The following is a 26,768-nucleotide window of genomic DNA, read 5'->3' on the forward strand; positions in this document are numbered from 1 at the left end:
GAATCTCATGGAATAACTACTCGCATGTTGAATGCTAACACCTACACTCCACTTTGAAAAGTGGCTGAAAAATGAAATGATCGAATGGAAAATTTGAATGCACCATTAGATTTATGGTGTCGAATAGGATAAAATTGACTATCAAATTTCTGAATTCTGAGAAAGTGAAAAACTAGGGCTTAAGGAGTCTTCTAGATTCCCCCTAGATTCCTCAAATATTCCCTCTTCTGGGTCATCTGAAGATTTGCTGCTCAGACCAAAATTCTGACTGTGCCATTAGTTTCGTGTCGCTGAGAGGTGTAAGATCGACATAAAATTTGTCCAATTTGGACACTGGCAAAATTTCGCCCTCTTGAGAATTTCGCTGAATCATGGTTCCACCTATGTTTCTTCAAGCTCATGGTTCCACCTGCAAAAAGATTAAAAATATAGTCTCAGTTTCTATGTAGCGCCCTTGGTGTCCGTGCACTGAGAAAATGAGGGTTTATATAATGTTTTTCTGTGGGCGAATATTACAATGAGGTGGTTGTAGACGGATTGGAATAAAACGTCGAATTATAAGGAGGAGGTCGGGTGGTCAAACCCTGGCCCCTCCATATTAACACACATTTTGTTTTGAAAAAACCGCATTAATATATTTTTTGGGTGTCAGGTCTGCATTAGGCGGCCCGCCCCTTAATCTCTGCTGATCGGATATGCTGGGCAATGTAATATGGCGTGATGTTGGTGTTGTGTGGATTGGGCCATTGGGGCAAATTAATGGTGGCGTGTGAGGGTGCTCGAGAGGCAGGCTGTCCACACTAGGTGGGCAAGTTCAAGCTCCGCCACCCTCGGTTCAATAAATGGTAGGTGGAGGTTGGGTGTGGGTCGAATCCACCGGAGGTGGCCCGCCCACGACCCTTAATATGTGTTTAATGTGGTTGAAGGGTTCAGCGGGGTCATGGCGTCCGGTCCATTAATAATACATGAATTTTGTTATGTGGGTTGGGTGGGCCAGCGAGGGTCACGGCCTGTTGGCCCAAAAAAAATTGATTTATAATGTTTTTTTTATATGCGGTTGGGAAGGGAGGTGGCGGGCGTCATGGTCCGCCACCACATAATATATATATTTTATTTATTTAACAACCCACATTTTTTCGAACTTGTCTATGTTGGGTTGTGTTATATTCTTTCCACGACTAGCCCACGTAGTTAATCGGGGGCTCACATGGGGTTTGAGGCATACCCATAACCCCACTTTATGGGGTCCAGGACAACGCCCCATAAAATTTTGGTTTTGGAACCTGTGTTAGGTTGGGCGGACCCACCTATGGTTTTGTGCATGATTTTCGCACATGTATTTTGGATGCGATGGTTTTCGGTCCATGGTATTGGATGTGATGGTTTTCGGTCCATGGTATTGGATGCTTCGACATGTATAAATATGTATTGTAACATTGAAAGGAACATAATGAAAAATCAAGCTGGTAGTCCTAGTTTTTGGATCGAGGGGAAAATATTTGTGTATATGTGTTTTATGTGTTATGCTCTTGCATTGTTTATTTTATGTGTTTTAGAATTCGTATGTAGGTAATTTCTATACGGGGTTAAAACCTACATTTGGTATCAGAGCTATTTTGGCTTCAAGGGGATGTCTTTGTTATTGAGGGATTTCACTCGGGCCTGTGGTAGACCCTGTTCAGTGGGAGATCTACGAGATCGATTCTGGTGGTGAAAGAAGATGGCGAGTAGTGGAAAGATAGAGATCGAGAAATTTAATGATCATAGTTTTGAGTTGTGAAACTCAATATGGAGGATCTATTGGTGGATAAAGATCATTGGATCATGGTAGATCCAAGTACTAAACCAACGGGAATGTCCGATGTGTTAGAAAATTGTATATTACAAAGTAATGGAACACATAAAATATTGTAGAAATATAAACACAGAAAATGCATAAAACAAGAGAGACACAGATATACATGGTTCATCCAGTTTGGTCTACGTCCACAGAGAAACAACTAGTCCTTCCTTTTATATTATCTAGTAAACTGAAGAGATACAACCTATAGCAGATTTGCTGTAACACCCTCTTCGCTCTCAATCTCCTCTCTCTTCCTCACTCAGAATACAGATGTGCATAGACGCAATACAATTCCATCATATATAGTGGGGGGTTGCCTTCTAGGGTAAAAAACACTAAATTAAACATAACTTCTACCATCAGATCATCCGCCTAATGAACAACCCAGATTGACTATAAATTACTAGACTTTTACAAGGTAATTTAACATTTATTTTTAGCTTCGGGGGACCACTAGCCACTGGACCCCCCAGCTGGGGGGGATTTATCCCCCAGGACCCCCGCGGGGGGGACAAGTGTTCCCCTCACCCCCCCGCGTGGAGGGGTGTACAGTCTTCCTGGGGTATACATCCAGCTGAAACCTTTGAATACAGAAGATAATCAGGGTCCACACCCAACACGCTGAAGAATGGAAGAAGTTGGATTGGAAGGCAAAGAGCACAATATGATTGTGTGTCTCAGATTCAGTACTGTTGAATGTATCAGGGGAAGCTAAGGTGAAGGATTTGTGGGACAAGTTAGGGACTTTGTACCAATCTAAGTCTTTGGTGAATAAACTATTCCTGCGGAAAAAGCTGTATAACCTGAGGATGAAAGATGGAGACACGGTGACAGAGCATCTGAATGCATTTAATACTGTGGTAAGTTAGTTAGCATCTGTTGATATTAAAATTTAAGATGAAGATAAGTGCATCAGTTTGTTGTGTTCTCTACCAAATTCGTGGGATAGTCTGGTTATTGCAATAGGTAGCAATGCAACTGCCTTGCAGTTTGATGGAATAGTCTCAACCTTGCTGATGGAGGAGATGAGACGAAAAAATATGGAGAGCCAGAATGGTGATGCCTTTTCTGTACGAGGACGGTCTTAGAACAAAAACAAAAATAAGTCATCGAGTGGGAGATCTAAATCTAGAGGGAGATCTAAATCTCCAAGAAAACCTGTAAAGGTGGTGTGCTAGAAATGCGGAAAGGAAGGCCACTTCAAAAGGGACTGTAAATCTAAAGCTCCTGAAAAAGGAAAGGGATCTGATGAGGCTCCTTCTGCAGAGGTGAAAACCACCTCAAATGAAGGTGGGGATGTGTACTTGGCTTCTTCAAGTACACATGTAGATCATGAGGCATGGTTGATTGACTCAGGTGCATCCTTTCACTTCACTCCCCATAGAGAGTGGTTCTGCGAGTATGAGAAATATGATGGTGGTGATGTCTTCTTGGGGGATGATAGGAAGGCTAAAATCGTTGGTCGTGGAAAGGTAAAGTTGAAGTTGCAAGGTGGAAGAGTTAGAACACTTCTGGGTGTTCTATATATTCCTGCATTGGCCATAAATCTAATTTTTGTAAGCAAGCTGGATGATGCAAGTGTAAAAATAGTGTTTGAGAAGGATACATGCAAGATGGTTCGGAGAGCACTGGTATTGATTCGAGGAGTTCAGATTGGAACTCTGTACAAGCTGCAAGGTAGCACAGTTGTTGATGGGTGTAACAGTTCTGTGGTTCCTCAAAGTGGAGCAAAAAATCTAGTGGTCTCTGGAGAGAAGACCATGTTGTGGAATCAAAGGCTTGGACATATTGGAGAGAAAGGCCTTCAAATACTTCATGGTAGAGGTTTGGTAGAAGGTATGAGTAATAGCTCTCTGGATTTTTATTTCTGTGAAAATTGTGTATATGGGAAGCAGAATCGAGTGAGTTTCTCCTTTGGTGGTAAGAGGGCGAAACAGATATTAAAGCTTGTGCACAATGATGTGTTTGGACCTGTGAAGGTTCCATCACTGGGTAAGTTTGTGTACTATGTATCATTTATAGATGAATTCTCAAGGAATACATGGATATATTTCCTTAAGAAGAAATCTGAAGTCTTTGATAGGTTTAAAGAATTTAAGGCTCTTGTGGAAAATCAGACAGAGAAGAAGATAAAGGTGCTGAGGACAGATAATGGTGGAGAGTTTTGCAGCAAGGAATTTGAAGAATTATGTAAGAAGTGTGGTATAGCATAGCAGAAGACTACTCCATATACACCTCCGTAAAATGGAGTTGCAGAAAGAATGAAAAATACATTGATGGAAAGGGAAAGAAGCATGCTCAGTGGTGTTGGGTTAGGACAAGAATTCTAGGCAGAGGCAGTGGATACTGCATGTTACCTGATCAATAGGTCACCTTCATCAGCATTGGAGGATAAGACTCCACAAGAGGTATGGACTGGTAAGAAACCATCTCTTTCACATCTGAGGGTATTTGGATGTGATGCATATGTACATGTTCCAAAGGAGAAATGAACCAAGTTGGATAGTAAATCTAAAAAGTGCATCTTTATTGGGTATAAGGATGGTTTAAAGGGTTATAAGCTTTGGAACCTAGTAACAAGGAAGGTTGTGTACAGCCAGGATGTGGTGTTCGAAGAGGTGAAAGATGTTATTAAACATGAAGTCCAACCAAAGAAACCTGAGAAGATAGAGTTTGAGCTAAAGGAGGAAGAATCGGACTCTACAGAAGAGGAGGAATCAGAAGATGAAGAGCCACAAACTCCGACTATGAGAAGATCAGTTTGAGAAAGAAGGCAGCCAGAAAGGTATAGTCCATCTGCTTTCTGTTCAAATTTTGCTTTATCTATTACGGATGATGATCCCAAAAATGTGAAGGAAGCAGTAGATTTAGAGGATGGAAAACTCTAGAAAGAGGCCATGGCTGATGAAATGGCATCTTTGCACAAAAATGAGGCTTGGGATCTGGTGGAGTTTTCAGCTGGAAGGAAACCCATTGGCAACAAATGGGTGTTCAAGAAGAAGACAAATGCAGAAGGAAAAGTGGAGAAATACAAAGCTCGGTTGGTAGCAAAAGATTATTCCCAAGTGCCAGGAATTGATTTTGGTGATATTTTTTCTCCTTTTGCCAAGGTAACTTCTATTAGATTACTTTTATCTGTTGTTGTTGCTTTTGATTTTGAGGTAGAACATATGGATGTGAAGACAACATTTATTCACGGTTATCTAGAAGAGGAGATCTACATGAAGCAACCTGAAGGTTTTGCGGTGAAGGGTAAGAAAGAACTAGTATGCAAGTTAAAGAAGTCTTTGTATGGGTTAAAACAGTCATCAAGGATGTGGTATTAGAAATTTGATACATTTATATGGGGACTTGGCTTCACCAGAAGAAAATCATATCACTGTGTGTATTTTAAATTAATTGGTGACCGTGATATTTATCTGGTCTTGTATGTGGATGATATGTTGCTGGTTGGAAATGACAAAGAAATTATCCAGGATTTGAAGACCCAATTGTACTCCAAATTTGACATGAAAGATCTTGGTGCTACAAACTATATTTTGGGCATGGAAATTAAAAGAGATTGGGAAAATAGGAAGCTTTGGTTAAACCAGAGGAAGTATGTCGAGACAATACCGCAGAGGTTTAATATGCAGGATAGTAAACTGGTGAAGGTTCCTATTCCTGTAGGTGTGAGGTTGTCTGCTGAATAGTGTCCCAAGACACAAGAAGAGGAAGAGGACATGTCCCGTGTTCCATATGCAATTGCAATTAGTAGCCTGATGTATGCAATGGTCTGTACTAGACTAGACATTGCACATGCAGTGGGAGTATTGAGCATGTTTATGTCAAAACTAGGAAAGGAGTATTGGACAATAGTGAAGCGGGTTTTCAGGTATTTGCGTGGCACTAGTGATTATGGTTTGTACTACCAAGGAAGACTAGGATTGGATAGAGTGTTGGATATTCATGGCTTTGTTGATGTAGACTTGGCTGGAGATCTGGATCAGAGAAGATATACAAGTGGGTATGTGTTTAACTTATTTGGAGGTTCAGTCAGTTGGATGAGTAAGAAACAATCTATAGTGGCACTATCAACTACAAAGGCAGAATACATGGCAGCCACTCATGCAAGCAAGGAAGCAGTTTGGTTGCAGAGATTGTGTTCAAGTATGGGGTTAGTATAGGAATATATAAGGATAGACCGTGACAGCCAAAGTGCAATTTTCTTGGCAAAGAACCCCGCATATCATTCAAAGACAAAGCACATTGATGTTCAGTATCACTTTGTGAGGGATATGATAGAAGACAAAAAGGTGTTGCTGGTAAAGGTCGACACTTTGAAGAATACTGCAAATGCATTGACAAAATCTGTGAGCTTCGAGAAGTTCTCTTGCTGTAGAGAGACAATGGGTGTTTCAGGGCTGGAAAAATGACTAAGCTTTCTTGTGGCCCCCTATGGAAATAAAACAACAAGTGGGAGAATGTTGGGTTGTGTTATATTCTTTCCACGACTAGCCCACGTAGTTAATTGGGGGTTAGAGGGGGGGTCACTTAGGGTTTGAGGCATACCCGTAACCCCACTTTATGGGGTCCGAGGCAGCGCCCCAGAAAATTTTGGTTTGGAACCTATGTTAGGTTGGGCGGACCCACCTATGGTTTTGTGCATGATTTTCGCACATGTTTTTTAGACGCGATGGTTTTTGATCCATGGTATTGGACGCGATGGTTTTCGGTCCATGGTATTGGATGCTTCGACATGTATAAATATGTATTGTAACATTGAAAGGAACATAATGAAAATCAAGGTGGTAGTCTCGGTTTTGGGATCCAAGTGAAAATCTCTGTGTATATGTGTTTTATGTGTTATGCTTTCACATTGTTTATTTTATGTGTTTTAGAATTTTTATGCATGTAATTTATGTACAGGGTTAAAACCTACAGTCTAATATAGGGGATATTAAAAAAATTAACGATTCAACAAATTCACCCGCTTTCAAGAGGTAGGTTTCATGCCCCAGGGTTGGTCAAATTGTAGGACACTTAAACCTCGCCCGCAACCCAACTTTGACCAAAACTTTGACTGGCTCGTTCTCCCTCACATGAGCTCAGATTGATGAACCGTTCACACCGTTGCGATCAAGACAATAAGATCTACGCTCTGGTCCTAGTTCGAAACATTTCTAATCACTTTGATTTTCGAGCTTCCATAAGCCCTCTTTGTCCTGTGTGTGTCCCTGGAGCCACCTGGATCAGTTGTAAAGTTGTAGGATTTAGCTTGCAAGGTCATTTTCACTGATGGTCCCAGTTTGGAAAATTTCGGGTGAAAACTTCATGATACATTTTGAGGCTTTAAATGAGCACATTTTGTGGTCCTGGCCTTATATAGACCCATATTCCATAATGTACAATCAATACATTTCCAATGGCGCAAGGATTTCCTCAATCCAAGTTCATATGAGAAAGGTATGCCTCCTAAAAGTTTACTTATCAAAATTGACCACCATAATTCGAGAGAATTCCATGTCAACCCCCATTACTCATGGAAAAGGTGCTAGCCACATGGGAATTATGAAGAAGAATCTACAAGCATCAATTTATAACTCATATTGAGGGTTGAATGGTCAAATTTAAACAATATTTGGATATCAAGTTGTGTTATAATGAGGCCATAGGATGAAAAGGGGTTCCACTCTATTAGAGTGCATTTTGTTCCATAGATGAGTAGAGTAGCTAAGAGTGAATAGGGAGAGAAGAAACATAGAGGTTTTTTGGTATATATCCCATGGGCCATATGTGTCACTCCTTTGTACTAGCATCCATTTGCATTCATAGAAAGAGAGAGCAAAGTAGCTTCACCTTTCAACTAGGTTTCTTCTTAAAGGATTTCCTAAATCATATCTTGTGTTATTGTGGTTTGCGAGCGATTGTTCTACTTGTTCTCTATTTTATGCATATTTATATTTTGCATGTATACAAAATAAGCAATAATTTAATTATTCCATAAATCTAAGGAAAAAATAGCCCTCATGATATATATTTCAAATTCTACGTATAATTTTATCACGTCTATTGTGAAAAACTATCGAGTAGAATATCCATTGTAGTTTATGAATCAAATATAAGAAATGGTAAGGAAGAAAGAACATCTATAGTGAAAAGAGAAGCTAAAAATCCTCCATGTTCATGTTGTGAAAAGGAAGGACATGACAATGCCAGGTATTGGAGAAATCCAAATCTAAAGCCAAAACGGTTGAAAAATAAAAAGGATAATAAGAAGGCCACTACTACAATCCAACAAGATCTTGGATAAGATTTTGTCGATGAAACCAACATCACGACCATGGGAATACATTGTATATCTTCATAAGTTTTTTCTAGTTTTAACACTCGTTCTTTAAAATAAAAAAACTACGGATGATGAAAAAAAACAATGTGAGCTATTTTTTATTAGATTCATCTCAAAATAAATAAAGATTGATGCACTCTTTGATAGTAATTTGCAATCTAATCTTATTTTTGAGGAATGTTTTAGGACATTGAAACTAAGCCACATCCAAAACCATATCCTTTATGATGGGTATTTGAAATTTCTTAGTTATATGTATATAAACAATTGAAACTTAGATTTACAATGACATGTAATTTCATTGATGAGGTAGAGTTTAACATTCATGTTGAAAAATTTCTGTAATAATCTTCATTCTATTAAAAAAAATTTATATAACCTTATTTTATTTTATTTTAAATATAAATATATTTTTATAATTTTTTTTTAAATATTATTTTCAAAAAATATTGTATTTAAATTAAACACATGCTAATATAAATATTATTTTTAATCTTATAGAAATAATATTTCTTCTTTTATAATTATAATATTTTAAATATTGATATACTAAACTATAAAAATAATATGATAAGTTCAATTAGTTATTTCAATATCAGATTTACTAATATTTTAAATATTGATATATTGAACTATAATATGATAAATAAAATTCTAAATAATTGATATATTGAACTATAATATGATAAATAAAATTCTATTATTTAGGTTGATAATCATGTTTATTTCACAATAGTTAATTTAATTATTAGTGAGTATTATTTTGATGGTAAATATTTAACAAAGTTAAATATGCGAGAAGATTGATAATAATATTCATATGGTTTAGAATATTATTACATATTATTTAAAATGTATATATATATTTGATTCATATATTAATTTGTTTTATAATTATTAATAATTAAGACACTCTTTGATGTAAAGTTACTAACACTTTTTGATGTGAAGTTACTAGTAGATGGTGATCTAGTACTTTGTTAAGGCACTCCTTGATGTAAAATCACTAGTTCAATTCTCCATAGTAATATATTGGACATAGTAAAGATATAATCCCACCAAACTTATAAAAAAAATTATAATTTAAACACTAAGAAAATTAAAAAATTATAATTTAATAACTGTGAAATTAATTGTTATTGGAAGGAAAAAAAATAATTTTTATATTTTTTAAATTTACATACTATATATCATAAAATAACTGCGTTGATGTTTATCATATATTACCAATTTGTATTTACCCATCATTTCATTTATATAATATAACAAGATTATGAAAATTGAAATGACATAAAAATAACTCCTAGAATATGAAAAGGATTTTAAATATTTTAAGGATGATAAAACGTGAGAAGCTTATATCACATTCAATTCAGTTGTTTATTAGATGAAATGAAATATAAATGAAATTTAGCTAGTACGGTCTTACTATTTGCTTCACCAAAATTGAGAAAATCGAAAGACTTGAGTGATCAATTCGTACACGCAAATGCAACTATTGCTTATCAGACCTCAAGATTGGACTTGTGTTTTAAGATTTATATCGATCGATCGGGTGCCAATCTGTCTATTTCCTTTTTCATACAACTTGCTATTTCGGGGCCCTCACAAATTACACACTGATTGTTGTTTATCAAAATCCAAGTCTAACATTATGCAGATAAGATACAAATGAGTTACAGATGGACCATTTACAACTCAAAATTTTATAGATAATTACATCAAAATAGCGTGGCGACAGGCAAGTTATTCGTCCCTCTTCACGTCTCATTTACAGGTCGCTTGCAAGCTAAGATTATTTGATACCTTTCTGCACAACTGTGTATAATGGCATCCATGAGCGTACAGTTTGAAGTTACGAGTCATTCACACCACAACTAAATAGATCTTGCGATTCCATAGCATTAAAATAAATATATATATTCAACTGCACCTCTCTGTACCGTGCTATGTCGCCCGCGCATTTTCTGAGCTCTACCATGTGCAAATAAGGGTTCACCTCAAACAACTGAGTCCAACACATGATACAATAGTTTTTAGTTATTTAATTACTCTTATGGTTGAATGGGTAAGTAGAGCAAAACTCACTCACCTCCACTGCAACAGAGAGATGTCCCTTCCCCTTTGTCTTCGGATCAACGTGCAGTAAGTTTAGCTGAAACAATGGTGACAAAATGTTCAATTTTAAATAGCAGCACATTCAAAATATTTTCAAAATCTATAATAAATTATAATATTTATCAGTCACTGGGATCATGTTTAGATACCGATACAAACCTTGCTATTGCTATTCCTCTTCTGAACTTGAAAACCCATGGCTTTGGCCGTTTCCTCGATTGTGTGCATAATATATTTGGCCGGGAACATGGACGTGAATCTTGTTTTTCTTTCAGTAACATCCTGTGCCATGATTTCACATTCACCTTTCTTTCAATTAATGTAATGACCATTATACGGCCATTCCACTTCGAGAGTACAGTGACCGTTGAATGAACTGACCGTAGAGTTACTATAACTGACAAGCTGCTAATGTTCAGTTACCCTTTAGAAAAATTGAAAAGCCACACAACAATGAGCCTACCTCTTCTTCAAATAAACCGGACAAATCCAGGCTCCATGACATCGCTATGAGCTGAAAAGCATTGATCAGAACTTGTCCTGTTTCGTCCGTCGGCATATTGTCCTGTTGATTAGAGGAGGGAACATTCCAGGGTTAAAACTCGAACCCACAAAGTATAATAAAACAGCCACCCACCGAGACATTAAAGGCCAGCACGCACTAAACAGCATACCAGAATTCAAGTCATCGGGCGGTCATTAGAGTACTCTAATGAGGCTATAGATTTGATACTGAAAATTTAATTATGATTTTTGTTAAAATCCAGTCGAAATTTTGGGAAGTCTGTTTATATTTTTCTAACTTTAATATTTGAGTTTCCAGTTTCTAAAATTTTTAATGATGTCGAATCTATTTCTACCAATAAAAAAAGCCATTATCATAAAATTAACTTTCCACACAAATTTATAACTTAGACACCCCCTAAAAAAAATTGGAGATTTCGAGCGATTCGGACAGTAGAAGAATGAACTGTGGGTGAGATGAAAGAACGAATATCTTTTCTTGCAGGAGAAGTGGCGATTTAGTAAATGAATACCTCTGAGTTTGTAAAAGGCAAGTCAAGATAAGTGTCCTCTTCCACAGACTTAGCCGGTGAATAGCCTTGCTTGAACCACTCATCTTCCATTATTTCTGATATAGTTATGCGCTGTATATCAATTATGAACAATAAACATTTATCATAATCCGTTGTACGGAAAAAACCTTTACCATTCAATCTCTAAAGGGTCGTTTTTCAATCACCGTCTTGCGATTGGGGTCGAGTATTCGTTTGATCAAATTGCGAGCCCCAACAGAGAGCCATTTTGGACACTTGAAATCGCTTTTGGAGATCTGCAGAGTCGGTGTGCTAAATAAATCATCATACACAATCTATTCAATTATTGTGATTTTGTATTCCTAGTTACCTTATAATACAATACAGCAAGATTCGTGTCCTCGAATGGCAGCTGATCCGTCAAGAGAAGAAAAAGAATGACACCGCAAGACCAAACATCAGCAGTAGCACCATCGTATCCTCTGCCAGCAATCACCTGCGCCAGACACAATCCAATTCTTGTCTCACAGATTATCAATTACAACTGTGATTAACTCCAGATATGCAGCACAAACTCCAGAAAAATTGTTACCTCGGGTGCCACGTAATTAGCGCTTCCACAAGTTGTATGCAGCAACCCGTCTTCCTGAAAACCACAACCACACACAATATAATCAGAGACCCTTATCAATGGTTATTGCATCAAAATTACTTACTGGCTCCAGATGTTATTGCAGACATACCCTAAATTGCTGAGGCACCGCGCTGAGGCCAAAGTCAGATATCTTCACATTTCCACTTGCTTCGAGCAGAATATTTTCGGGCTGATCATGATTCATATGTTTCAACAACTAAAGTTTATTTCACAAGATAAGCATCCATTAAAAAATATCGAGGCTTCAACGATATATTATACCTTCAAATCTCTGTGGTAAACACCCTTGCTGTGGCAATATCCTACGGCATCGATAAGCTGCTGGAAGTATCTTCTCGCTCTGCTTTCCTCCAGCTTGCCATTACACGACTGTTTATAGAAAAGGGAAATTAAGTTTTAAAATCACATGACACTAAAACTGCAAACACTTACAATACGGCAGGCAGGCACTCACGACGTGGTCAAACAGATCACCCCCGTCCACAAATTCAAGAACAATGTATATCTTCTGCTTAGTCGCCAATACCTGTGTAAGAACCAAAACCAGTAGTTAAACATGTGAGTTGCTTCCAAAATATTCCATTGCAGATACAATCTGAAGGAGCATACCAAACCTCGTATAGTCTCACGACATTTGGATGCCTGACGAGCTTCAAACTGCATATTTCGCGCGTAAACTGCACACATGAGAAGAACCCATCAAATCGCTAAGGTATGACAACCATATTTTCTAGTTAAATGGGGGAGAATCAAATCCTCTGTAAGGAAGGATATAATTGAGCAAGCTGTAATTACATTGTCGACGATCTTGTAATGTAAAAGCTTGTCCTTCTCCAAAATTTTCATGGCATAGCTCTGCCCAGTTTCCACGTTAACTGCGCTCTTCACCTTGGCGAAATTTCCCTCCCCCAGAGTCCGTCCTAGCTCATATTTCCCGATCCTGTTCTTAGTCAGGTTCATCCCCCCTAACCGGATTCCCCCTGATATTCTTCCAGGGTTGGGAAACTCCCGAGCAGGCAACAAAAGGCCAGATCCGCTCAGCAGAGATTCCCAAGTGATGCACGATTCAATCTTGAGTTGAAGATGCTAAAGTATATCCTCAGCCCTCCCCCGACTTTAACGATTGGATACGGTTACGTCTACGATATGTGCATTTAATTATTGTGAGGATATACTTTGTCTTTCCTCGACTCTATAATGGCCCCGGGAGAAACTAAGTTTCTTTTATTCACGTAATGTCCGGCTCAGACCTGGCAATACAGTTGGCAATTTAGACTCGCCACCTAACCAAAGTTTTACTATTGGCCCTTCCAACTAGTCACAACGACATTTTGCAGACACCAATGGAAAAGAGAATTCAAGACATTCGATGGCATATCAATGCGAACACTCAGTCAATGGCATAAAGAAACATTAACAAAAGACACAGAGCGTTGTAATAAAATGAAAATTTTCGGAAGAAGTTTGTTTTTGTGTATGTTTTTATTTATTTATAAAAATGGTGAGAGAAATGATAGTGAAGCCAATATTGAGACCGTTATTACTATTTTGGAATGTAGATTCATTCATTACTTTTATTTATAAAAAAATCGTATTAAGAGCCCTTAGAGCTGCAGACTTTCATCCGGATCACGTAGATTGTTAACTTTTTTAATTAGGCAAAAACAATTATAAGTTATATCTTACAACTCTTTTTTATATATATAAATAATAATTAAAAAATATTTATTGTCAGTAAATTAATACTAAATATCTATATCTTCAAACACCAAGTCTGCATTTCTTTCCATAAGTATTTTAAATCATAGGTATGTAACAACTTAAAAAAAAATCAATAAAAAATATATAACTACGTGTAACACAATTCAATGTTAGAGTATATATTTGAAAGTGTAGGTACGTAACAACTTACAAAAAGCCAAATAAAAAATACATAACAATTTTATTTTTATTTTTAATGAAAGGGTGTATCACAATTCAATGTTAGAGTATTAATGTGAAAGTGTGTCACACATTTTAATTATTTATAATTAGTTTTATTATTAATAAGAAAAATGGGCATATGTTGAAAAGTATAACTCCTATTAATAATAAATTTGATAATTGATGTTAATAGAGATAATTCTTCAAATAACATAATTTTAATAAATATATAATAATATTTAAAGTTTATGATTATATTTATGTTTTTTGGTTTAACATTTACTTTTAATATGTTGTGTAATTAGATATATATTTTAATTATTTTAATATTAATTTTATTATGAAAATGGGCATGTATTGAAAAATGTAACTTGCTTTCCAGTGTTTGAAAAATATTTTGATAATTGAAGTTAATATGGTTAAACCTATAGATAACAAGATTTTAATAAACCCATAATAATATTTAAAATATTTAATTGATGAATGTTATTTTTAATTGTTGGTTTAATATTTAATTTTAATTTGGTGTTTATTAGAATGAAAGGTACCAAACCATATTTATATGTAATAATAACGAAAACACAATATTATTTTACACCCAAACACAATGTTTAATTTAATAAACCATTTCATATGTACCAGTGGTCTAAACTTAAACCTGAACGCAACAAATTACAAATATAACCATAAATACAAAGATGCAACAGATATAACGCTTCATTTTATTAATATAAAATACTGAAATATGCTTACAAACATAATGGAAACAAGATTAGCTCGGGTGATGGTAGCTTATCTCTGAGAAGAGATGTGGAAGATACATGCCTATGAACTGTCTTACAATGAGGCTCAGAGGCTTATTTATTATTGAGAAACAATAGAAAACCCTAAACATCCAAAAAGAATGGAAAACCCTAAACATCCAAAAAACTAACCCTAGGAGATGAAGCGCCAAAATTATGGGCCCTGTTTGGGTAAATTGGTACATCAACTTCCTGAGGTTGTAACTTTGGCGTACGATCTCTGTTTTACGCACATAATACCTCGTTGGAAAGATCTATTCGAGGACTACAACTTCCAACTAGCCATCACTAGTCAAGGATCTCTATTGACCTTGATTTTGCCAAGAAAATGTCGTTTAGGGCCTCAAAACGGCTCTGGAAGTTCAGGACCCAAAAAATTACCAAAAATAGTAAACTATGATACAATTAAGGAAATTGAAAAACTAAAAGAGATAGTCATGGGGGGTTCCAGTGGAATAGGTGGGTGACCACCAACATCCACCTAGATCAACCAGAGGGAACATGTCATATTCTCCACAACGAAGGAGCATTCTAGTGAGTATCCAAGTCCACACCCAAAACTTTAATGCCATAGCATTCCATCACTCAACCACGAGGGAGGAGCAATCTAATTGCTAGGTTTTCTGTTACACTAAAACCCACAATCTTTTTGTTAGGTTTTCCATTAGGTCTTACATAATATGCTCCACGACAGAGGAGGATTCCACTGAGTACACATGTCCACACCTAAAACTTCAATGCCATAACATTTCATCACTCCACCACGAGGGAGGAGAAATCTAATTGTTAGGTAATTATTTTTGTTAGGTTTTCCATTAGGTTTTACATCATATGCTCCACGATAGAGGAGAATTCCATTGATTATTGAGGTCCACACCTAAAACTTCAATGCCATAACATTCCATCACCCTGCCACGAGGGAGGAGAAATCTAATTGTTAGGTAATTGTTTTTGTTAAGTTTTCCATTAGGTTTTACATCATATGCTCCACGACAGAGGAGCATTCCAATAAGTACCCAGGTCCACACCCAAAACTTCAGTGCCATAACATTCCATCACTCCACCACGAGGGAGGAGCAATCTAATTGTTAGGTTTTCCATTACACCAAAACCCACAATCTAATTGTTAGATTTTTCATTAGTCCACGTAATCGATTCTCCATGAAGTGAGTGTGAAAATCCAACACCCCCATCAAAAGAAAATTGGGGAATCAAACATGGGCCAAGGTTATGATACCATGTTAGGTTTTACATTACACCAAAATATGCAGGCATTAGTAAACTTCCAAAGAATTATCATTACCTTTTTAAGTGGTCCCAGTGTGGATCATAGAGGCAGTTAGTCCATGTAATCTATTCCTAATGAAGTGAGTGTGATAATCCAACACTAATGAGAACCTAGATCCATAGAAATATACCATGTGCATAAGAGGATGCACCCATTCACAAGTGAGAAAAAAGAACCAAAGAATCAACCATCATGTTGATCTCAACATTTATACCACAAGAAAAGTCTAAGACAACCTTTCAAGAGTTAACCAATTAGATCTCCATACCATCCAAAATCTTGAGGACCAAAAAAAAAAAATGTGTTACTCCTCATGGTTTGAGGAGAGCATAGGAGGAGATTGAACACTATCATCCTCTGTCATATCTCAGATGCAGAATCACTAAGAAAAAATGTTTCATCTTTGACAGACAACCATCAACATTCTCTAAACAAAACCGCATATGACTAGAGAAAAAACTGCATATTACGAAGCATTCACTTCATATATTCTAGAGGAGAAAAATCATTGCAATTATTGACCTGTTTTTATTTGAAAATAAAGCGTAACAAGTCCTACGCCAAGTTTATTTATTAAAAGTAATATGAAAAAGTATATTAATTTCTTAAGATCCAAAAAACTCTACTTGGGGTAGCTCAATTGGTAATGCCCGTGGAAATGAAGTTTCACCGAACCGAAAGTTTTGGGTTCAAATCTTGTGCTATCTGCCGCAACACCCCCCCCACCAATCGGGGTGAGAAGTTGGACATGATGAAGATGTAGTCCTACCAAGCTTATAAAAAAAAAAAATTAACATCCAATTTTTTATTTTTTATTTTTTTTAATGAAAATTTTAAAAATTAAAATATCTAATATTTTTATTTATAAAAGAAATACTTAAACATTTTAATTATATATATATATATATATATATATATATATATATATATATATATATATATATATATATATATATATATATATATATATATAGTACCATTTAACATACATATATTTTTTAAGTGTGAGTTTTCACAATTAATATGTTACTTTTTTTTTGGAAATAAGTTGTATACAAATTAATTAAATGTCCAAACATGAGTGAGCACTTTTTTTTGGTATCATTTGTAACAACCCTCGTTAAAAATCCATGTAAAAATATATAAGACCATGGTCATGGGACACATATTCTAAGCTAAATGATGGGAAAAACATCCTAGTGGGTGTTCATTTTGGTTATTATGGCTAAAGGAAACTAGCAAAGACAATTGAAAAGGCTTTCGAAAGACGTGAGGCACTTTTGGCACATTTATTTATGAAAATGATGGAAATTAGGAGAAAAGTAAGATGAAAGGTCACAACTTGCATGTGAGGAGGCAAATGAAGGAAAATAATGGAAAATGAAGAAAAATAGAGGCCTCATTAATAAAAAGGCTTTTGAGGTTCAATGGGGAAGCTTTTGATAGGTTTTGGTCGAGCTCTCTTCTATTCTATTCTCTCTCTCATACTCTTGGATACTTAGAGTTGTCTTGGAGCACTCTTGGAGAGTGTGTCATACTTGGAGTTTTGGAGAAAGAAGGAAAATGAAGAGTAGGAAAGTGCAAGAAGACATCGGGATCAACAGCTATAACGGGTTTTTCTTGCAGGTATCGAGTTGCATGTATGTTTTCCTCACTAGTTTCGGCATGCATGACACATGCATGTGGTTTCTTGGTTATGATCTGTATTGGCATGGAGGATTGCCTGGATTGACAGTGGATTTGCCTAGCCTCACCATTTCTTGGATAACCATGGTGTTATGGGTTTATTTCTTTGTTTTCTAGTTGGTTCTCATGTTTCCTTTAGCTTGGGTTAAGTTATTAGTTCCTAGAGCCTTGGTTGGACAAACGCTCTGGAACCCTGTAATGGGTCAGATTGAGTTATCAGCCCTGGAGCCTTGGTTGGACAAACGCTTTAGACCTCTGTAACAACTTGATTTGAGTTATTAGTCCTGGAGCCTTAGTTGAACAAACGCTCTAGAGCCCTAGGTGGGTTGAGTTACTAGTCTTGGAGCCTTGGTTGGACAAATGTTCTAAAGCCTAGTAAAAGCTATGGGTTGAATTACTAGTCCTGGAGCATTGGTTGGATAAACGCTCTGGAACCCAATATAAATTACAAGTTGAGTCATTAGTCCTAGAAGTCGGGTTGGAAAAAATGCTCTAGAGACTTGGAAGGCTTGGGTAGAGACCAATCTGATGACTGTTTTGCGATCTCCAACTGTGAGGTGGAACCACTGTTTGATGCATTAAGGTGGTTTGGCCTCTGGAAGCCCTAGATAGTTTTGATTAATGTGTTTTATGAGATCCCACATTCATGCTTGGAATATGGCACAAGGGTGAATGGCTGAAGAGAGTTTTGGCTCAGCCATTCTATGATTGGGTGGAGCATGGTAGTCCCATACTGAGTTGGATTTTGCATCATTAATATGAGGTTATTTCTCCTTTTTATCTCATGAGTATTACACTAGGATATATGTGTATTAGATGGCCGTTGTTTCATTGGTATTTATGTTGTTATTATGATGGTTATGAATATGTATTATGACAGTGGCTATGTATGGATCCCATCTTGTTTTTACTTGTATATGAATGAACAATGTATCTATGGTCTAATGGATGAAACTGTAACTAAAGTGTTAAGGAAACAATGCCTCATAGTGAATCTTAGATAAGTATTAGACCCTTATGCTCTATCATTTAAACTTGTAGATTTCATTCATGCCAAGTGTTTGACAGAATGTTAGTCCTGTTTGGGGATGGTCAAACATAGTCCTGGAATTACTTTTTGGTTTATTAGTCTTTTCATCATGTGTTTAATCAATTCTGGAAGTTACAACAAGTTCTGGTAAGTGGTCGAAATTATAGGCTTGAAAAGTGCCTTAAAGTCCCTGGACTCTAGCATGGGTCTGCTGGAAATAGTCCCTGTGCACAGGCATGTAGGCTTGTGGGAGCATCAAGAGCTCTCTGGAAACTTGAATTCCCATAGCATGGGAGCATCTAGAGGTTTAATAGCTTAAAAACTCAGTGCGACTCAGGGGCTGGTTAGTAGGAAGGTTGGGATGGTTCCTAGGGGTCCTATTATTGATGTCGAAGGGATGTATGGTGTGTTTCCATTAGTTCCACTTCCTTAACATGACTTAGGAGGTCAAATCATATCATAGTAACTTCTTGTCACATATTTACCCTGGTTGGATGGCGACTTGGGTAGATGTGGGAGGAGGGTATTAAAAAGTGGTATCAGAGCATGGTTCACCCCTCAGACTGGATGGGTGGTGTGTTGGTCATGCATTCATGTCAGTTACATATGTGTTCCTTATGCTTGCATTCCATGTTCTTGTTTCATTTGTATGGTATGACTCATAGTTGTAGTGATGTTTCCATGTGAAGGTTGATGGTGTTGTTGTGGGATGTGTTGTCATGAGTGTATGGGTGTATATGCATTGTTATTTGTGTCGGTGTCTATATGCATGCATTGTCATGGTTATGGTTATGCATGTATGGTAGGTTAGATATGCATTGCGAAGTCATTATATTCAATTAGGTCATCATGATGTTGTTGGTCGTTATGATGTTGATGTGTTGGTTGAGATAGAGTAGGAGATGCAGATCATCAAAGTGATGTTGCGAAATTGGACCACAAGGTGAGAGAAGATCGTCATAGAGGTATTGTATGTTTTGCATGCAGGTATGTTATTTAATGGATTTTTATACGCATTAGGGTTATATACATCTTTTTCATTCTATTATTATTATGGTTACATGTATGATATATACTAGTTGATCAGTGTAGTCATATAAACATGTGTTGGATCGTCTTGAATGATAATAACCTGTGATTGTATGCATTGCTATTGTTGTTTTATGTTAGATAACTTGTTATGATTATGTTATATGTTATATGTTGTTGTTGACTATGTTATAGGTTAACTTGTTGTTGCTATATGATAGTTAGCCTGATGATTAGGTTATATGTTGCTGATGAGTATGTTATAGGTTAACTTGTTGTTTGTATATGCTAGTAACTTGATGATTAAGGTTATTACATTAATATCTTGATGTTATACGTATCATACTAAGTTGGATTGGTCTATGCGAATGGTTAGGATTATGACATTCATGTATGAGTTAATATGATGTGATATATGTTGTATTAATCTAGATTAACTGTGCAGATGTGATTATTATGTATTAATGATAATTATTTATGAGTTTATGATGTGAACATGCTAGTTAGTGACTATTATGGATATCATGATCTTATTTATGTTTGAGTTGATATGTTGTGAATTTATATCATGCTAATCTAACTTGATTGTGCAAACTAGATAGCCTCCCCTAAGATACATTAAGGTATGAGTTTGCTTATGTCGTATATTTGGTGCTCGACTGTTTGATTATGTCATCTATTTGGTGTTTGAGTGTTTGGTGTCTATTATGACGTCTAGTTGATTTATTTAACATGGTACATTTATAGTTTTTTGAATGTTTGATTAATTGCACGACATGAGTATGTGTCTATAAGATTGCATGTAGAAATGATCTTGTTTTAAGATGGTCATACTAACACATATGTGTTGAGATAACTGATATGTACTTGAGTGTAAGTAGGTGATAGTTGTAGCATTATGTCTTATGACTATTAGTTGATTATGACATGATTGTTAGTCTTGGTAAATGTTGATTTCAAATTAATATACATGAAGTCTTGATCTTTGGAACGTAAGATTAACATGTGTGAGTAGTTGCAAGGTGTCACATGATTGGTATTAGCTTGACAAGGTATCACTTGATATGTTTACATAACTAACAGTTGGGTGATGTGATAATACAAAATTAAGACTCAACTGCAACAAGTTATAAAAGATAAAAGAAAGTAATTGGTAAAGAATTACTTGGGCTATGTTTGGAAACCCTAATTCCAAATGAATAAGTTATTTGCATACATGAAGTCTTCTTAACCCTAATTTGTTTGAAATTATGTGGATATGTGCTATATTCATGGACATGTATAACAGTTGGTGCCTAGTTATAGCTAGATCTGACAAGGGAATTGGAGTCCCTTGATACATGGCACAAATGTGTTCAGCTACAAGTCGACATGATTGGCATAACAAGGTAAGGTAACTAGTATGTTGTTATGTTTATTTATGCACTGATAGTTATGTGTTCATGGCAATATGACACAGGGGATTGGATGGCATAGAGACTGCCATGAAATCTTGAAGAAGGCTCGGGTTGAGATTTTTTTTGGAAGGACTAGGAACCATGGGGATTGAATCACAGTGTTTATTGTTAGTCTTGTGCTTTTGGTCTTTTGTGATTTTCTTGTGATTGATTTGCAGTTTTGTTTGTGTCTAGTGTATTTCCATACCACTTTGTTTGTGGTGTCATATTGTTATTGGTTTTCAGGGTTTTCTTCTTATTTGTTTCTTGTCTTTCCTTTTAAGTTTTGATTCCTGGGAATTGGTTGGGAAAGATGAAGGTTAATGGAGTTTGAGAAGATTTGAATGAAACTCAACAAGTGATGTGTAACACCTTGTTGTGATGTACAACAACCCCCCATTTCATAAATTTTTTCTTAAAAAATCATAATATGAAATGGGTCCCTTTTAAACATAGATGTGTGAATAAATTGGTATTAACTTGTTATTAGAAAAAAACCCTCATCAAAAGGTCCGACTAAAATATGATATCCCTTTTAAACAATGATAAAAGAGGCCTTTTAAACAAATCATAAAGCTTTTTATTATTACGATAAAGCGATCGCAAGATCACCTATCGCAATAATAAAAGGAACATAAATAAAGGCCCATTGAATTAAGGGAAATCACTATCGGATATCGGGGAAAAGCAAAGCGCATCATTTATAAGGCATCCCCCATTCCTCCGATGTGATAAAAGGCATCGCTATCGGCAATCGGCTGTGGTAATCAATGCGTTAATTGTGACACCTTCAAATCCCCCGATGCGATAAGGCATATCGCCATCGGTGATCGGCAATTTCGCAATGGCATAAATAAAGTGACCCGAGCCCTGTCTTGATTGCGATGCATTAAATCAGGGAACGTGTTTCTAAGCATATTAAAGATTGGCATGCATTATATCACCTTTGGTGATTGAACGATATTTTGGACTATTATGGAAAACCTCCCTTTCACGTCGCCAATCATCAAATGCGATTAACCGCTTGAACCAATAGACGTGATGATGGATTATTTAAAAGCCTCTTTATCATGATTGACAGGTGAAGCGGCCAATTAATGAAGCAGTTATGCCGAGATTTTCCACTTAGATTCTATCTGCGGCAATTTTACCACGATCTTTGATTATTCGTTAAAAGATATAACTCTTTCATATTGGCTCTTGCTATTTATTTCTCTGTATCATGCTGGTTTCCTTCCTTGTGTAGAATTCCGTTGAAGTATCAAGTTTTAAGCAAATGGGAAAGAAATCTAAGAGATCCGCTGCAGCAGCGGCCCCTGCAGTAATAGTCTAGCCCACCAGTGACCCAGGACCAAGCAAAAAGGGCCTAATTTCGGACACTACATGTCTCGGCCTTGGAAATACAAGCTGGAAAAGCATCTATAATTTAATTAAGGCAGAAGAACCAGAGGAGGTGTCGGCAGAAGCTACTGCAGGCTCAACTAATAAATCAAAAGCCTCACTGAAAGATTTGGCTAACTCATTTTTACACAAGATAGTAACTCGAGAGAAAATTCTCCCTTACACTAATGTGGTCAGATGGGTGGTCAAGCAAATTCCTGTTTCTAATAGGACCTTTTTCACAGTTGATAGAAGAGTTTTCGGTTCATTTCAGCCTGACGACTTGAGGAAAATGTACCATTTGCCCGAACCTGAAAAGAAATACAATAAAGCTTTTCTAAAGAAATTCGCAGAGGAGAATGAGACGGAATCAGCCCCGATTAGACAGTGGAGACAGAATCCCACAAAGCAAAAACATGAATCATCGGGTAAGTACTCCATGGATTCCTTAGCATCTCCTTACTGTTACGTTGGGGCAATGATGTGTAGGATATGGGGAATGCATGATTCAACAAAATTTGATATCGAAATGGTTCCTTTAATGGAAGCAGAAACTAGTAGTTACGTCATGGATTGGGCCAATATATTGTCTGATAAATTAGCCTCTACAATTCTTGATTTTGATTCAATTCACGCAAAACCACCAGGACTATTCCTCCCTTCTATTACAGTGCTTATGTTATGGATATGCTTTGTTTTAATTCCGAATACCCGATACTTGGGTAGAGGTGGACACCGCAGGACCCTAAGCCAATCCACATATACCATCAGATGTTATGGAAGGAACATTATAAAGACCACTTGTATCAAATCTGTAACAGTTTCATGCTGCCTATCTATTATGCCATTTTTGATAAGCCTACCCCAAGGATTTCCGAGGAGGCAGAAGTTGACTTGACTGCTGTGGGAAATTGGTTCGGGGAAGATAAATTCACATATATACGGGTGTTTGGTAGTGCCACAAAACCCCATGTCCTCCCATTGTATGTACCGGATAAAATGTTGGCACGAGAATTAGCTTACCAAATCACAACCGCTGGAACGTCCAAAACTCTTAGGACTTCCAAAAAGCAGCTATGGCCTGTATTCCCTTTAAGATGCGATGTTTATATGATACTTGATTGGAAACATGCTGAGAAGGAGGTAGGAAAAATAAATATGCTCAATCTTGCGACCATCCCTAACAGGTAATTCGATCCCCAGAAGGTTGCCTATAATGTGCTTGAACAGGCCAAACTTACTAAGTTTGACCATGAAAAAGATGAATTTGATGATTTATTTTCTTCAGCAGAATCATTGTCTTAGGTTAAAACATTGGCCAGGATGAAATATAATGATGAAGGGCTGGTAGAATTCAATAGGCTCAGAGAACAGAGGTTGCAAACTCTGCCTCTGGACTTGTTGGCTACTACACCAACAACTAAGTCAAGCGAGCCTGGGTAGAAGAGTATTGACGAGTCTCCTGCTACAGAGAAAATTCCCGAAAAGGAAACAGAGCAGGAGAAAGGAAAAGAACAGGAGAAAGGAAAAGAGCAGGAAACAGAGCAGGAGAAAGGAAAGAAGCAGGACAGTGAAGTTATTGATTTAGAGACTCAAATTGATCCCAAACTCCTCCAAGAGTGGCAATAATTTGACTCTATTATAAACAATCCTGAGATTTCTCAAGGATTCGGCACATCCCAAGTGACAGTTAGTCAAGAAACAACCACAACTACAGTTCTGATGGAAGGAACCAGCGGCCTACCCAGTAGCAGAGATGTGGAAATAATTCCCACAGACCCATCCGATCAGATTTTTTTACAGATAGAAGACATCCCACCATTAGACGTCTTTTACAGTCCTAAACACAAGGCTGTGGTGAAAAGACAGAGGAAAAGGAGGAGACTTGATCAATCTTCCCTTTTGCTAGATCAAACAGAGATGGCTAATGTGGTGTCGAAGGAGGAATTGAACCCTTATGATGACCTTACGAAACTCTCCCAGTATGCCGGAGCATATTCGACAGCCACCATGGATAAAGCCTCGGAAGTGAGTAATCTCCTTAAGGAAAAAGATCAAATGATTGATTCATTGTAGTCACAGGTGTCTGAAGCACAACGGAAAATAGAACAATTGGAACAACAACTATCAACACAGCGGCAGATAAACAGCCAATTAAATGAGCAATTACACAAAGAGAAACAGAGGATAGATTCGAGTGCAGTGCAGAAACAGAAGGAACTGTCCGAAGCAGTGGCCAGATTAAAGGCGATGAATGAACAAATGAGCAAGACTAAGGATGAGCAAATCACTCAACTATTACAAGAAGCAGAAAAGTTCAGGAGCCTTCCTCAAGTAGCACAGTTCATAATAGAAGCTCTACAAATCAATAAGGCATTGATTACACAGCCGAAACTGCTATGTCATAACATTTCTCTGGCTAAACCTCTTTGTGAGATTACTACATCGATAGTTGACAAATCAGTTGAATCTAGACAAGATTTAGAATAGGTCGATGAGACCTTAACCAGTTTTCTTGCTTGGCAAGACTCCCTTGAAGGACAGGCTTCGAATCTACCCAAAATTCTTGAGTCACACAAAGACATCCTGTTCCTAGAATGGCAGACACAACTAATGAAGGCAGAAAGAGAAACCTCAAGATGTCGGTTATCTACTATCAATTTAATTGAATTTGTCAATGACACCCTTTATGTGTTTAATATGATTTCACAGTGTAATCCAGGAAAATTGACATCGGCCAAAGCCTTGGAACAAACATGCAATCAGGAATTGGAAAAGAAAGGAAGACTAATCGTTGGCATCCAAAGTTTAACTTGGGATACCTTTTGGTTTTTCTTAATCAAGCCATACAGTCAGAGGGCCGCACTCAAATGTTCAACTGATGTTATCAGTTGCATGATCCCGGAGATCCAAGATGCCACATATTCAACTCAACTGAATTCTCGCCTAAGTCGCCCCCCAGAGTTGCAACCGATGCTAGATATCTGCCAGCTCAAGCCGAAGGGAGATCATCCAAAACAATGAATCATGTTGCCGACTGAGGACAAATTGATTTTGAGGAGATATTCATAACATAGTTGTACCGATTAAATAACACTTTTATTTTGTAATTAGTTAGCTTAATTAGTATTTATAGGCCCTTTCATGAATTTATAAAGGGTCCTCAGTTTTCGTATAAACTCAAATCAGGAAGTCGCACTATTGTGCTTCTGATCTATTTTTTATAAAGACCGGGCCAGTATTCTGAATTTTGACAAAGAAAGCTTTGATGATATGTGCACTATTTCCTTTTGTGGAAGTGTTTCTAAGTTGGAAAAAGGAATTTGAACGCGATTGATATTGGGAGTGACTCGAATAAACATATGGTACTACTATCTATGCTCTTGTGTCATTTTTATGTGAATCGGAATTCATTTAAATTTTGCTATCATTGAATATACGTATGTGTTTTAACAACAATCCTTGTACTTTTCACTATTGAATGTCTAAGGACTGTTATTCTTGCAATCATATCTATGTCTATGATATATATGAGGAATAGTGTAATAATGTTTGCTTGATTGCTTTGTTCAACTATTTGGGCTTAGTAATTATCATATGAATAAACTTCTTTGTTTACCAACAAGAGTCATCTATATGCCTGTTTGTGAATGAAGACCATCCAAAATTACACTAAAAGCAGCAATTTCCCGGGATAGAATAGTTGTTTATAATTTTACTTTTAGATTAAATCATTGATTCATTATCATTAGATATTAGAAAATAAATTATTTATCCATCCTAATTACCAATCATTGGGAAACTGGTCCCATTATATCTAGTTGGAGCCACCACACCAAACGGAAAAGGAGTTGCCTTTAAGGTCTAGACCGGGTGGTTATCCCCGATGTTGATGCAACGATTTTCGAGGCATCAACACACCCTCAGGGGTAGATGTGCATATAAAAAACATAATAGGAACAGAAATACAATAAACATATCAGCCATCAAAATCCATACATACATACATACAATATATATATATATATATATGCATTTGCACATGAAAATCAAGGGAATGAATTTTTCATTAATAAATGCAATGAACCAACCGGTGATGGGACTACCACATTCCACCTGACCATAGATTGACTGATCCAAGTCTCTCTTCAGCCAATCACCCTTATGCCATATTCCAAGCATGAATGTGGGATCTTATAGAACACATCAATC

The 26,768-nt window shown here is 36.7% G+C and overlaps 1 protein-coding gene across 6 annotated transcripts; it reads right to left on the reverse strand.

Moving 5' to 3' along the window:
• Positions 1-9,794: 9,794 nt before the first annotated feature.
• Positions 9,795-13,133, reverse strand: LOC149146835 (CBL-interacting serine/threonine-protein kinase 26-like). 6 transcript variants are annotated; one of them, XM_089438644.1, is made up of 14 exons: positions 12,777-13,132; positions 12,596-12,658; positions 12,436-12,507; positions 12,243-12,350; positions 12,070-12,150; positions 11,919-11,972; positions 11,697-11,822; positions 11,533-11,622; positions 11,327-11,437; positions 10,753-10,854; positions 10,449-10,571; positions 10,264-10,326; positions 10,115-10,179; positions 9,795-9,989 (listed from the first exon to the last, which is right to left on the reverse strand). In XM_089438644.1, exons 1-14 carry the CDS (start codon positions 12,939-12,941, stop codon positions 9,932-9,934), a joined length of 1,281 nt encoding a protein of 426 aa, XP_089294770.1. In that variant the 5' UTR covers positions 12,942-13,132; the 3' UTR covers positions 9,795-9,931. The 6 variants fall into 6 exon arrangements, with proteins under 6 accessions (XP_089294770.1, XP_089294769.1, XP_089294768.1 ...); XM_089438643.1 differs by having other exon boundaries at positions 10,105-10,179; positions 12,777-13,131; XM_089438642.1 differs by lacking the exon at positions 9,795-9,989 and having other exon boundaries at positions 9,996-10,179; positions 11,712-11,822; positions 12,777-13,133.
• Positions 13,134-26,768: the final 13,635 nt, after the last annotated feature.

This window comes from Pinus tabuliformis, chromosome 9 (assembly GCF_031772625.1).
Source record: "Pinus tabuliformis cultivar Carrire ecotype Pingquan chromosome 9, CPIR1, whole genome shotgun sequence".
In the NCBI taxonomy this organism is placed as follows: Eukaryota; Viridiplantae; Streptophyta; class Pinopsida; order Pinales; family Pinaceae; genus Pinus; species Pinus tabuliformis.